Source organism: Rhopalosiphum maidis, chromosome 1 (genome assembly GCF_003676215.2).
Source record: "Rhopalosiphum maidis isolate BTI-1 chromosome 1, ASM367621v3, whole genome shotgun sequence".
Classification (NCBI taxonomy): domain Eukaryota; kingdom Metazoa; phylum Arthropoda; class Insecta; order Hemiptera; family Aphididae; genus Rhopalosiphum; species Rhopalosiphum maidis.
In genome coordinates, this window is record NC_040877.1 from 47,254,993 (window position 1) to 47,270,288 (window position 15,296).

The following is a 15,296-nucleotide window of genomic DNA, read 5'->3' on the forward strand; positions in this document are numbered from 1 at the left end:
TATGTGTTGGAAATTAATCTATAATATTGTCTATGTAATTGTAAATTTGTCACCTATTCATAATTATATAATTTATTTTGTATACTGAAAATCCTTAATTTAAGTAGTTTTTAAGATAACCCAATGTTTTAAATAAATTGGTAAACTTATAAATATGGCATTATTATTAATATTTTATTTGATATCAATGATTATAGTAGATATTGTAAAATTATTAAATATAAAGTAATGAATTACGTATATCATGAGAAAATATTAGTTGTATTCTTTTCAATTACTTTTAATTTATATTATATTAATGAAAAATATGCAGAACATACTTTCTTTCATAAGTAATATTAAAGCATTAGAAATGTTTATAATATTATCATTATTTAAGTCTAATATTTATTGAGTTTATTGATTGTAATAATATTTGACAAAATAAAATAAATAAAAGTATACATTTTGATAATGAATATGACTTTTTACTGTTATGAGCATACTTAGTCATAATTTGTTATAAAATATTAATTATTAAGCGTTTGAAAATAGTAAACATTTATTTAATGTATAGGGGACATAGGTACATAATTTTACAATTTTTCTTATTATATATTTTCAAAATTGTAATGTCAAAAACAACATATTTGTGTAAATAAATACAGAATGATCTACCAATTAATTTACTTTATATTTTTCCCATAAAGTTAATATAAAAAATAGTAAAATATAATAGCTTAGTATAATATACACTATTGTCAATGTCATGGTGTATGCTTGAACTCTAAATGTTTATTACATAAATAGTAGTAGGTATAATAAATAAAATACAATTATCCAAATAGTATATATTATAATTGATTAAAAAAAATTTAAATAGTTAAAAAAATATAAAAAATAAAATGTGTTATAACTAATAATTTATAAAATATACTATATTATCTACTTATCAATATCCATTATATATTTATCTATTTTTATTAAAACAAAACTACATAAATTATTTTTATTTTATGAGTTTTTATGTAATTATCAAGACCCAGTGTTTATTAAATAAACTAACTAACAATTTCATTTAGAGTAGTATAGAATTGATTGAATAATAATTTCCCAATGGTATATAAATATTAATTTATTTTATACATTTTTCATTTTAGTCTGTCAATGATGATTCCGATGGATGTGGTGCTAAATTTAGTGTAGTTGTGGTATCTAATAAATTTAATGGTAAAACATTATTACAACGTCATCGGTGAGTAATTTTTAAGTAGCTATTGTCTGTCACACTTATTTAATTATTTCATAGGAACTTAATTATTATGTATTTGTATACTTTGGTATACATATTAATATTATAATTGAGTAACATTATGTCACATGAATTATTGATAGCAAAATATATTACAGATGTTATTAGTTCTTAAACTAAATTTTTAGTACAAAAATAATTTAATTTTTTTGATATTTAATTGAAGAATCAGTTTATTTGACTTAGTGATAAATAAATCATTTTTATAATCTATATCTTGGCTTTACAGTGTATTAATACAAATTAATTTAAAAAATAATGTTAAACATATTGCTGAGTTATATAACCTAGTTTATTTTCTGAAGTGTTTTAACTAAGTATATATATTTTTATAATCTGTTTAAAGTACTTCACAATAATAATTGTAATAGTTATTGTTATAGACTGTAAATATTAAACATCAACATTATATTAACATTAGGTTATAATTTATAAGTACACGAAAATAATAATTTCATTTATTTTAAAGTATCACTAAAGAAAATATATCAGATTGTTTATTTTTTACATTGATTTTTTTGTATTATCTTTTCTATTAAATATGATTCAAAAGAACTGCTCTTAAGATTTCCATTAGGAAGTATGCTTTTTTATTTTATCCACATTTTTTAAAGAATTTATATTTATATTAATGAATAATTTTTATCAATTGATTGTTACTTTCTATGTATTAATAATAAAAATAATTATTTTGTGAGGTTCTATTATCTTAGACTATCATTTATTTGTTTGTAAAACAAGTAACTAGAAGAATAGTTTTATTAATATATATAAAATTTAAAAGGACAACATATATTTTTGATCTGAACAATTAAATCTGATGTGTTTTTAATGATTCTAAGTTATCAAAGGTCATTTTTTTTTTTAATGAGTGAGGTCTAGTTGAAATATAAATTGTTATCAATATTTAAATAATTAATTGAGTCATTTAATTTAAGAACTGTTTATCAAGTTTTTCTTTAAATTGTATTTTGTAGATCATTTTTAGTGAGTTTTAATTTAGTTATACATAATAAAAAGAAAGTTGGTTAAGAGTCTAGTTATAAATTATTTAATTATTTATAAACCACTAATGAGTTAAATTATTACATAGTTATACATTTATTATTATTACAGACATTGATTAAGTATAACTTGGTTGAAATGCTAATACAATGTGTCTAGAAACTAAAGACATACTCTTATATACAAATTGCATAAAACGTTTCTAAACACTCTAGGCATCCAGTATATATTAATGTGTAATTTATTAATTTATTTCTCCTATTTATGTTTTTTTTTTCAGAATGGTAAATGAAGTATTAGCTGAAGAATTAAAATTAATACACGCGTTCTCACAGAAAACATTGACAACAGAACAATGGAATAATTTAAATAAAGTTTAATTGATTTATAATTTATAGAACAAGACCTAGCATTATATTTTATCAAGACTCTTATATTTTAACATTATATTAATTTTACAAAATGAGTTCTAATATACAGTTTGAAGTAACTGCACCTGGAAAAATAATCCTTTTTGGTGAACATAGTGTTGTATATGGGAAACCAGCAATCGCGTGTGCTATTGATCAACATACTACATTAACATTTACTGAAAGTTATTGTAATAATCAAGATTTGAATACTATACCATGTCGCATTATTTTGCCACTCATAAATTATTCAGGAATGTTGACTATTCATTTGGATGCAAAACCAACATTTTCACCTACTGCATATTTTCAAGAAACCTTAAACAAATTAAACAAAAATGAACCATTTCTCAATGAATTAGATACATTATCTGGTAATGAAAAAAAAACACTTACTGTTTTACATTTTATTTTTGGAGGAATTCTATCATGCTATATGAAACAATTAAAAAATGTTTCATTCACTATTGAAATCACATCTGTATTAAAGTTGGGAGCAGGAACTGGTAGTTCTGCATCTTACTGTGTTTCTCTTGTAGCAGCTTGTTTGGCTTACGTAAAGTTTAAAATAAATTCTAATGTAGAAATACAATTTGATCCATTGTTGGATGATTTTCATTCACAAAGTGGTGACAATCTGTTAATTATCGAGGCGTTTACTGACAACATTACATTCAGTGACGGGGTAATATATTTTTATAAATATTAATTTTTAATTTTTACGATATACTTAATAAAAGTAATTAATTATATTTTAAATTATTTTTTTTTTATATAATATGAGTTATGACTATGTTTATTTTTCTAGGAAAAATGTTTGATAAATAGATGGGCTTTATTAGCAGAGAATTTTATTCATACCAAAGCTTCAGGATTAGATAATACTATTTGCACTTATGGAACAATGGTTCAGTACACAAAACTTAATAGCCATAAATTATTGGAAGCTCCTGAATTGAAAATTCTTTTGATATATTCAGGTTTGGTTTAAAGATAATTTATTAAATAATAAATTATTACTAATAAACTAAATAAAAGTTTAAGAATAAATAGACTTAGCTATTTGTTTTTAATATTTTCTATATATTAGCATTTTAGGTAAATTTAATAATTCAAAATTTTAATATAATAAAAATTTTTTTTAAGTCTAACTCAATAATTCTTTTTGCTTCTCTTAAATTACCTTCAGGTAGTCAAAAGTCAACTACACAAAGTCCACTAAAATTTCTAATATAATTTATCTAAATATGTTTAGAATTTATTAATCTATTTAATTGCTTTTAAATTAATATAACATATTTACTTATGGGCCATGATACTCATCCTAAACAGTAATTTGTCTATTTATTAAGATTTAATTCTACTTAAAAACAATACATTTTAAAAATTTTAGTTAAAATAAGATTCATAATTTATTTTAAGGTGTTGAAAGATCTACTGGAAATGTGGTGCAGAGTGTACGCACAAAATATAATGATGACACGTATCAACCAATTCTTGATGCCATTTTTAATTCTATTGGACAAATTGTAAATGCAGCAGTCAATGCAATTGATCAAATGGCTCAAAATCCTCTACAAGAACTTCAACAAATTAGTGTTTTGCAAGTAAGTAATTACTATTTAATTTTATATTCTTATATATAACATAATCATTTTTTTTTCAATTAGACTCTTATGGATATGAATCAAGGTTTGCTGATGTCATTAGGTGTATCACATGAAACATTAGATGCTATTGTGGCGATATTAAAAAAGTTTGACCTCCATGCAAAGCTAACTGGTGCTGGAATGGGAGGATATGCTATATGTCTTGTTCCTCCTAATATTCATAAATCTAAAATAGAAACATGTATGCAAGAATTAAAAATTTATGGTTTTGAATCTAATATTTGTACAATTGGTTGTCCTGGAGTTAGAATACAAACTAAATAAATTAAGAAAAATTGTTTATTATTTTATATATAGTATACACAATATGCAATTTGTCTATAAGCATTCATAATATTCTAGTAAACATTTAATTAAATATTACAATTTTTAATAATAAAAGATGTATACAATGATAATACATTTTACATAATATATAAAAAATATATGTTTTAAAATAGTATATTAATAGTATAGTATGAAATTTAAAGGTAAAATAAATAAGTTCTATAATTTATAATTTGTTTTTTCTTTGTTATTACAAAATATAATTTTATCTTGATTACACAAAAATAATATAATGGACTAATACCACACTAACACTTAATATGACCTCACACTGAATTGTAACATTCCTTTTTTTGTATAGTATTGGTATGTATACTAAACAGGTTGGGATAGAACCAACTATAAGTTGGTGAACTATGTTTTGGTAAAAAAAGTAATAAATTTAATTTTTCTAAAAAATGTATTGAGTTAGACTAGTAAAAGTTCTAAAACTCGGTGGACCACTACTTACCAGTTACCTTTCTCGACATGGACAGTATACACTATACAGTTGCAGAAAACTCAATGCAATAGCTTGCTTAACAACTGTCTCGTTGTCTAGATAAGTATGTATTTATATACAGCATGTCCCATAAGTCCCGTATCGCCCTTAACATCTCCATAGAAAATCAATATATTTAAACGCGGTTTATTTTACAGTACTAAGTATGGAAATTCTGATTGAAAGGCATAAAATTCAAATATTTTTTATGCATTTAAAAATTTTAAAGTTTTAAGATAGCTATTTTGTTTAACACATTTTTTAAAACAATTCAAAATAAAAAAAATATTAAAATTCAATAAAAATTGACCAAGTTAGAGCAAGTTATGTTTTTAAATAATTGTAGTAAAAAAATCAATTGTTTCAATAATAAAATATTTATTTCAGCATGACAATACTTTTACATACTTAATTAAAATTTTGATTTGAATAGAAATAAAAATAGCCGTGTCTTATCGTTTGCTGAACAACGAAACTGGTTACCTATTTTTAAGTATTTTAATTGTCATGAAGTGAACCTAAAGTTACAACAGTCCCAAAGTGAGTCTCATAGCGGCGTTCACTTTAATATGATAGACTCTATTACTCAAAAACTGTATTTAATATTCATTATTCATGCAGTTATGCACAAAAAAAAATTTTAAAAAAAGTAATTGCAACTTTATTATAACTTGAGGATAATGCAATTTTACCTGTTTCCAAAAATTTTTACTATCAGAATACTCAATAGTCAATTCCTTAACTATAAGCAGCTTGTCTATGACTTTCGTTGTTTCGGAAGTAACATTTCACCATGTCGGTTTACTCATCTACTGAGAATGTATGAGTAATTTTAAATATTGAACAAAATAAGTAAGAAATAAGAAGTTATAGCTAAAGACACAATACGTACTATACGTATGACACTAATAGCAGTAATAGCTATAAAGAAAGAACACAAAATAATAATTTTAATTATAATTTATAAAATTGCGATATGTGTAGGTATTATTATTATTATTATTATTATTATAACTGTAAGATTATGTCCAATTTCGTAACTTTAGATACATTTCAATCAGAATTTCTATACTTAGTACTGTAAAAAAAACTGTGTTTAAATATATTGATTTTCTATGAAGATATTAAGGGTGATACGGGACTTTTGGGACATACTATATATACTACCTGTGACCTATGTCCTTTATTTTATTTTGAGACACATCTAAATTATAGGACAAACGTGTTTTTAAAAACACGCTTATAGACAAGTTAACAAAGTCCTGTTGCATTTTAATGATGACCATCATTTCAAATCTAAATCAACCATTGTCCCTATTGTCACAATAAGTTTCAACGTTCATAGCACATTACCTACAATATTAGAATTTATTTTAATTTAAAACCACATCATTCAGTATAATGTACCTACCCTTAATTAATAATTTTCATAGGAATAGAAAAAATAGTATCTGAAATTCTGTAGTCAATGACCAATCTTAATGATCTTATGAAGGCTGACTTAAGATAAAACATATAAATTAGTACGATGGGTATAAATATATATAAATGGATAAATAAGTACTTAAGTCAAAACTAGATATTATCACTTAATCAGGCCAAAAAATATTGAAATTGTCTTTCATTAAAAAAAACTTTTTTTGTCTGTCTTGTAACAGTTAAAATCTAAGATTATCAATTCTCAATATATAAATCAATATATATAAATAATGTAGTTGACTATTTTTTTTCAATTCTTTAAATTTTAGTTCCAATTCTATAATTTTAAACTCTGAGTAGTCCGAGAAGAATAATTAATGTATTTATTTATTTTAGTATTTTGTCAGAGATGTAAAAATTATTACATTTTTACTTCAATATTTTCTGAAAGGAAAGTAAATTTAGTTTTTACATTGAAGAAGAGCTTGTCAAAAGTAAAAAAATTGTATAATGCTTATTTTAATAATTTCGAAAGATAAATTAGAAAAAAATCTGTAGGTATTTAAAGAAATCTGGTTTTTGACATAATCGATTTTTTTATTCGATTGTAATTTAAAAACAACTAACCGTAGATAGTAGATATCTACTAAAAAATTAGAATCAATTGTATATTAGTATTTTCTATACATATGGTATAATTTTCAAAATATTCTTTTTGAGTTATTTATATACATTTTAAATTATTTTTTTTATTTTTCTTTCAATAATTTTCAATTAAAACAATTAAGCTTGATCAGAAAGTTTAAACATTTAATACAAGATTTTTTATATAAAGTTATTACTTATTACTTACTAGAATTAAAAAACAATAATCGAGCGTGAATCCAAAATATTTTTATGAGCGTTAGAATTTTGTCGATGATATTGGATATCACGCGTAAAATAACGATTCACGTATCATCAAAATATTTCTATATTTTGTAAAATTCAAAAACAAATAACTGTAGATACTTTAAATTTTCATCAAATGTTTTGATTAAAATGTTCTATATATGGTATGTTTTTCAAAATATTTTTTGATCTATTTATAAGCATTTAATTTTTTGATTTTTTTTTTTTTAATATCAATAAAATGTAAATATATGTGTATACTGGAACCAAAATATTTTTCGTGAAGATCCGAACTTTTATGTACCTATAGTATAAAATTTTACAACCACAAATCACAATGGTTTTCAAAAATACTTAGATTAAATATCAAATTAATTGCTTATTGGCTATTTATATTGGCGGACACGAATCTATACCCATCATATACGGTATTATATATTATATCGTATTACAATAAGTCAGTATATTGGGTCAAAAGTTAAATTATAATAATGTATGTTATAAACTATTGCAATAGTTAAATAATTATAATATAGTAAATGTTTTTGACAAAAATCAATTCAACCTACGGCCATATATTGCCTGTATTACTATTAATAGTAAAATACATTTCTATTGTAGCAGTTTAAATATATCATAAAATGTACAGAATATTCTTAAAAATATGTGAGATGGCGCCATGGCAGACTGTCTTTGCTCAGAAGCGCTTTGCTATGCAACGATTTGTCATTATTAAATTCAAATTGCACATGTCACTTACCTACGTTACAATACATTGACTTAATCGACGACGAGATGCAATTGGTACCTAAAACATAGTTAGCAGAGCTCCGACAAATCTGATAGGTCACGTTACCTACTTTTCCCCTTTTTTTAGAACTAAAAATACTTTCAACCTAATAAAATTTTGTAAGTGTATGCTTTAAGAGAATGTTACATTTCAAATTAAATTATTTTTCCCACATAATTTATCATTTTGTAATGTCTTTGATTTTTTCAGTCATATGTTTTCTGAGACATCCCATCACCGCGACACCGATAACCTATTACCTATTGTGGTTATTCAACTTGGTTAAATAATATATTCTACAAAAACAAATCATTGCATACTTGCTTTATTATTAAAAATTTACAACTTGCTTTACCATTTCTCATCAAATAAATTTTAAAGGATTATAAACGATTGATTGATATTTTGTATTAATTCTCATAGTAGTGTGATCCGCATTGTGGTATTAAATCTTAATTTCAAACAGTTAATAAAATAATATCATGGGTGACTGGAATACAGTGACAATATTGAGAAAAAGGCCACCAAAGCCTTCAACTATGAAATCAGAACAGGTTCATTATTTAATTGTTGTCAATGTTTTATGTTGTATTTGCCTAATTTGTTTTGGAAACTGTTTTAGGCCATAAACAAAGCTAGACGTGAGGGTGCAGTGATCGATACTCAAGTAAAATGTAAGTAAAAATTTAAATTTTGAGTAGGTGTCTATTAAGTCTTATTTTATGAAGTTGCTCATAATATATAAGTTAATTATTATTCCTTAAAATAGAAAAAATAATATATCTAAAATATATTTCAATGATTAAGTAAATAATGATTCAAGTACTTAATTATTTATTTATTTTTAGTTATTTAAAAGTATAATAATTACAATTTAGAAAGTGGTTAGAAATTATTGTTTATACAACACTCAACATAATGTACCTTTTTGATATTGTTATTATAGTTTAATAAGATTTGTCTTGAAAGATCCTCTGTTTTATACTTATCACATTTTATACATATTTATAGTACAATATATTGAGGCCCAATAGTATCTTGTATTATTATTTAAAAAATAATGATAATATTATTGAATCAAATAGAAGATTGTTAAATATTCAATATCTATTTTAGTAGCACAATTTTAATACCAAATATAGTAGAAACCATTATAAATTATAATGATGTTGATGAAACTTTAAAGGACCAATAAAAATATCATAATAACTAAAATTAAAATATATGTATTATAATAATCTTATTCTATGTTATATCTTATATAAATATTTTAATACATGAAAAAAAACCCGTCTCATCTGCATAATAAATCTGATCTGTATAATATCCATCCCATAATTTTTATCATACTAGTCAATTTTGTATTATTTCAGTATTGATTGATTTTGATACTAATTATACCTTGATCCATTGAATACAACCAAACAAACAATTAAAATGTGACTTATCAATAAAGACTCGCAGATAATTTGTTGGCTCTTTGTTGAAGAAACAAACTATTTATTAGGATATTCGATGTTGCAGTTGACATAAATATTATTGAATACAAAAATTAATAATAAGGTCATTATAATTAAAATATTTTCTAAATATACAAAAAAAAAATACCTACACTAATACAATTATTAGTTATTATAGGAAACTAAGGATTTTTAAAAAAATTATGATTACCATATTCCACTTATACATTACACTGCTATATATCATGATAAGTAAATTAAATTAAAAGTAATTGTTATTTTAATAAAAATTTCATATTTTTGAATAAATAAATGTTTCTTCATTTTCTAATGTTATTAACAACTATTATTCCACATAAATTTACAGAATTCATATTTTTATTGTTATTAATATTTAGGGGGTGCAGCTACTAATAAACATCAAGTTACAACAAAAAATACTGCAAAATTGGATCGTGAAACTGAGGAATTAAAACATGAAAAAGTGCCAATTGATTTAGGCCGACTTATACAACAAGGGCGTCAAGCTAAAGGTTATAATCAAAAAGAGCTGGCTACGGTAAGTTGAATTTATGTTTAAATTTATTATTTGTTACTCAAATAATTTTAATAATTTTAGAAAGTTAATGAGAAACCACAAGTAATTCAAGATTATGAAGCTGGACGTGGAATACCTAATCAATTAGTTATTGGAAAAATTGAAAAAGTGCTTTGTAAGTATTTTAATTATATAGTAGTAATAATATAGCAATAATTAATAACAATTAAACATGGTTCATGTTAAATACAACACTTTTATTGATAATACGAATTGTATTAGTTAATTAATTACTATTATTCACTCTATTGTATATTTTAAGGAATTTGAATAAAACCCAGAAGACATGCATGCAAGAAAATATAATTTTAACTATTTAGATTATAATTATCGCCATTTGTTGAAAGCTAATTTTTTAATTTGATTTTAAAAAATTTATTAAAGAAAAATTAACTGATTACAATGATATAACTAGTGGCAGGGAATATAAGCATATTAATAATTATAACTTGAGTTCTTCAAAAACTTTTTCTGTTTGTATGACTATATACTTTATTATCCTGATATTATAGTGTATAGAGTATGTTCTTAATAGTTATTATTCATAATCATGAATTCCTTGGAGTGAGTGGACATTAATGGACTAATGAGTAGTTTAAATTTGATACAATACTTGTATTATTAAACTCTAAAATTATATATATATATACATATAATAATGAATCAGAAAAATATTTGTATAAAGTAAAGCAGATTATTAAATTATAATCGTCGGACTACAAACAAAATTTGGATTTTTGTTTATTGCATTATTAATATACAAAACATTTTAAAAGCAAAGATACTCATGAATATTCATGAAATATGATATTATGAAATCTTATATATAACAAAATATTTTAATCGGGCTTCATATTGTATTTTTCTAGAATAGATTTTTTTTATAGTTAAATGTTTTGTTTCAGGTATAAAATTAAGAGGAAAAGATCGTGGCCAAGCGCTTCTACCCCCTAGCACCAAAAAGTGACGGGCTTGGGGGAGTATTAACTCAAAAGTCACTAATTTCACATTGAATACTTTTAATTATGCTTTAAATAAAAAAAAATGTTGTGACAAAAAAAAATTACCTTCTATTTTAATTTATTTTACCTTTTTATTAAATTTAAGCTGGTAATACAAATGGAGTAATATTGCATTACATATTATTATTTTTTTTTGTAATAAACATTTTTCATAATATAGCATATTATTAGTTTTGTGTGTATCTTGTACTTTGATATTCTGTTTTAAAAGCACAATTTTAAAATAAAAAGAGATTTAAACTACAAAGTATTAGTACAATATTTTTTATACAAATTACTCTAAATATAACATTTCATCATGTAAATATTGCTGACATTCCTCTTTAAAAAATATTATGTACACTTTATTCAGTATGATAAGTATCTACTAACCTAACCTCTGAACTTGACAACTGATTTGTGTCAGTGGCTTTACTAGATAGCAGACATACAAATGATTCACTTAGTGGCGATGGTATACATTGTCATGTGACAAAAGCTGATTGCTACCTGTGTTGGTTCTTATTTTTAATAGAGTATATTCATTACTATGTAAAAAAACTTTGCTGTGATGAAGTGTTTTATTTCATTTCATGTATTGAATTTGCTTTGATAATGTATCATTCAAATATATAGCGGGTTAGTATTGTTTTGAATATGTTATAGCTAAACCTTATTATTCAATAAATGTTTGCAGTACTAAAGGACATTAACCTTTGATAGTTTTTGTTATACAAATGTATTGTTATATAGTATAAAAAGGTAGAAAAGTAGAAATAAAATTTAAAAATAATGAACAAATATATGCATTGCAACACCACAATAAATTACATTTGTTAACTAATTTCCTACTGGTACATATTATGATGATACATATGTACACATAGCTATTCCCCTTTTTATTAAAAGATGTTAACTCTTCTTTAATTTCTTAAAGAAGTATACATTTTTGATTTCTTAATTACATATAAATAAGTGACCCTATGTGGCTTGGTGTGGTGCGATCGTACACTCAACTACGTAAACGCTCCGAGTGTACGTATCGGCCAATGTTGCTAGCTCCCGGATGGATGACCACCCGGGATTTTAGTGACAAATCTTTGCCACATATACAAAAAAACGTGTTTCAACCTATCGTTCCTCCACCCACTACAAATGAATAAAAACCATCCAATAGCCTTTGTTGCCGCGGATTAATTAATAATAATAAAAAAAAAAGTGACCCTATGTATTATATTTTTATTTTATTTTAATATAACATCAAATGCAATATATAGGTTAGAAATTACAATAACAATAGAAATTGAGATGTATAAATAAAAAATATAATAATCTTTGAATTCAAGATTTGTCTATAGGGCCAACATTTGTAAAAAAATATATACAGGAACATAGATTCTAAAAAATATTACAATGGTATAAAAAATTAAAGTAACTCAATAAAATTATAATTATTCAAATCTATAGTTTTATATTGTTAGAATTTTACAAGCAATTCTAGTAACAATAGAATCAAGTAAACTAGAGTTAGCACTTTCTATTTGACTTATTTTGTAATAAGATTTAATATAATTTTCATCAATATTTTCTGCAAGTTCTGAAATATCTGTTTCACTGCCTGTAATACATTTTTCTTGAAATATTTTCATTTCTGGAACATTGGAGAATTTTGATATAACTGCAACTATCATCTCATTATCTTGATCATTAGCGCTTGTATCTTTCAACGATTGTGTGATGTTTTTAGTTCCTGATAAATTGAACAAAATTTCATTAGCAAGAGACTTAGTCTTCATACAAGAGTTTTCGCTAGACAAGTAAGCATTATTCACAGCAACTACAATCTGAAATGGATCGACAATCAATCTGCGGCTAATTAATACTGGTGATTTATCTTTGAAAATTGAAGCCATGTTGTCTTTAAGCCATTTTATATTTTCGACGTTTGTAAAATACGATACTCCTAAATACTTCCCGTTTTGCAGACAGTAAACCTTCATTATATTAAATGATTTCTTTACCTTTATAAACACCTAGTGGCCGTTTTCTTGTCAGTAGCGAGTGAAATTATAAGTATGTATAACTTATTTGGTGTAGAATGCGTAGACATTAAATGTAGTTAATTTAGTTAAAACTAAACAGTAAGAGTTAATATTATTACTTGCAAACTTGTAATTTGTAGGCGCCCATCAACAGCGTGGTCTTATCTGTTATCTATAATTTATCAATATCAATCATGAACTAAGATAATCATAGACCAAAAATATTGATAACAAATTATATTTTAAATTTTTATTATTATTCCCATCAATATGGCATCAATAGTTATTGTCTTATTATTTATAATTTGTATTGGACATTAGTTTATAGTTTATACAATTTTGTATATTATTATTTAATCGCTAATACAATATTTAATTATTTCCCACATTAGTCTATCCATCATACGACTTGTAGAAAAATAATTAACATACATATTATTTACTTAATTTTAACAAAATTCGTTAAAATTTGAATTTACATAGGTTTGATTGTAAAACAAAGTAGATATGTGTTTTTAATATTTTTTTATTTTTTTTCTTACATGTTCAAACTATTTTTATGAGAAACCTTGTATTCATTTTGTTACCTTTTTCATTCGACAAACATTGAAAAATTGTCTATTAAATTTAATGATTTCTATTTTTTCATCTAATTATTTGTTCAATCCCCTAATAGTTACAATCTTTCAATAATATTCAAATGCTAACCCTTTAAGTATTTTCGTATTGAAAAAACGGAATGGTATGCTTTTAACGGAAATAGAAATTATTCAGTAATTAATTTTGTTTATGTAATTATTAAATTATAATTTAACATTCGAACGAGAAATTTCTTAATTATTAAAATTTAAAATGTTATGTTAACGATAATATAGTCCATAAAAATAAGAAAGGAATAAAAGTTAAAAAGAAAAACATTCTAAGTTCATATAATTTGAATAATTATAAAATATATATATATATAAGTAATCGTTTATTACATAGGTATTACTGGCATTAGGTATGCATTTATAACATATTATAATATTAAAAGCAAGTGAGTTTTATCGTGAGCAATGGGCCTGCTTTTTACAACTGAGTTCATCGATGTCCGGTGTCACAGAAGTCAGTTGAAGACGTATTTCATTTTCTGCATCCAAACGTGCTCAATATTATATTTTTGTAGCTGTATACCTCGAAAAAGCCGTTTCACAAAGATACGTTACGTGTAGGTACTAGGTAGCAGGCAGTATCAAACTACCAAAAGTCTTAAAATATATTAAAAGAACTTTATATTGAATGATCTTCCCCTAATTGAGCATAAAATTCAGATATTAGTTTGCTTTTAAATAATGTTTGATACACGCTATCCGAAACCATATCAATAAGAACCTCTTATTCTGCTGTATTGAGAATTGCTGGTTTTGACGTTACTAAAAATGGATTTTTGATCCACTCATAATTTTTTCGAATTGATTCTTGAGCATCTTTTGCAAAGTATAAACTATAAATTCAAATTTTGAAGCAAATAATTAAGGTGTTCTTTAATTATTTCTAATAATGGTTCATTTATTGTTAAATTGACTCTTATAAAAAGTTTGAAGTCATTGAAAAACATGTCAGGTCTTTATTGTCGTCTGTCGACGCTTTTAATGTAGAATGCTATCTTTTTCTTGAGCGCAAAAATATTATAATTAGCATCAAATATTGTCTTATGTTTTCCTTGCATAGATGTGCTAAATTCATTACTTTTTGAGAAAATATCTGTCAAGTAATATAATTTGCACAAACATTCCTGGTCATTCAAATAATCTGCGAGCAAACTATTTTGGTCGTTTAAAATTGAAAAAACTTCCGTTTGAAGTTTAAGTAAGCGGGGTAATGCTTTATTACCTCGTGACAACCACCATACTTCTGTGTGTAATAACAATG

General features: G+C 23.9%; 3 protein-coding genes across 4 annotated transcripts; 2 read left to right on the forward strand and 1 right to left on the reverse strand.

Annotated features, from left to right (window-relative positions):
* Positions 1–1,754: 1,754 nt before the first annotated feature.
* Positions 1,755–4,731, forward strand: LOC113554355 (mevalonate kinase). 2 transcript variants are annotated; one of them, XM_026958174.1, is made up of 5 exons: positions 1,755–1,871; positions 2,577–3,391; positions 3,515–3,686; positions 4,129–4,313; positions 4,377–4,731. In XM_026958174.1, the coding sequence occupies exons 2-5, from the start codon at positions 2,759–2,761 to the stop codon at positions 4,638–4,640; spliced, it is 1,254 nt and encodes a 417-aa protein (XP_026813975.1). In that variant the 5' UTR covers positions 1,755–1,871; positions 2,577–2,758; the 3' UTR covers positions 4,641–4,731. The 2 variants fall into 2 exon arrangements, with proteins under 2 accessions (XP_026813975.1, XP_026813969.1); XM_026958168.1 differs by lacking the exon at positions 1,755–1,871 and adding an exon at positions 2,366–2,518.
* A 3,851-nt stretch (positions 4,732–8,582) lies between these two features.
* LOC113548175 (endothelial differentiation-related factor 1 homolog) lies at positions 8,583–11,538 on the forward strand. The gene is made up of 5 exons (XM_026948909.1): positions 8,583–8,838; positions 8,907–8,958; positions 10,143–10,303; positions 10,364–10,457; positions 11,248–11,538. Exons 1-5 carry the CDS (start codon positions 8,767–8,769, stop codon positions 11,307–11,309), a joined length of 441 nt encoding a protein of 146 aa, XP_026804710.1. The 5' UTR covers positions 8,583–8,766; the 3' UTR covers positions 11,310–11,538.
* Positions 11,539–12,686: 1,148 nt separating this feature from the next.
* Positions 12,687–13,538, reverse strand: LOC113549088 (EKC/KEOPS complex subunit TPRKB-like). The gene has a single exon (XM_026950244.1). It carries the CDS (start codon positions 13,341–13,343, stop codon positions 12,813–12,815), a length of 531 nt encoding a protein of 176 aa, XP_026806045.1. The 5' UTR covers positions 13,344–13,538; the 3' UTR covers positions 12,687–12,812.
* Between the last annotated feature and the right edge of the window lie 1,758 nt (positions 13,539–15,296).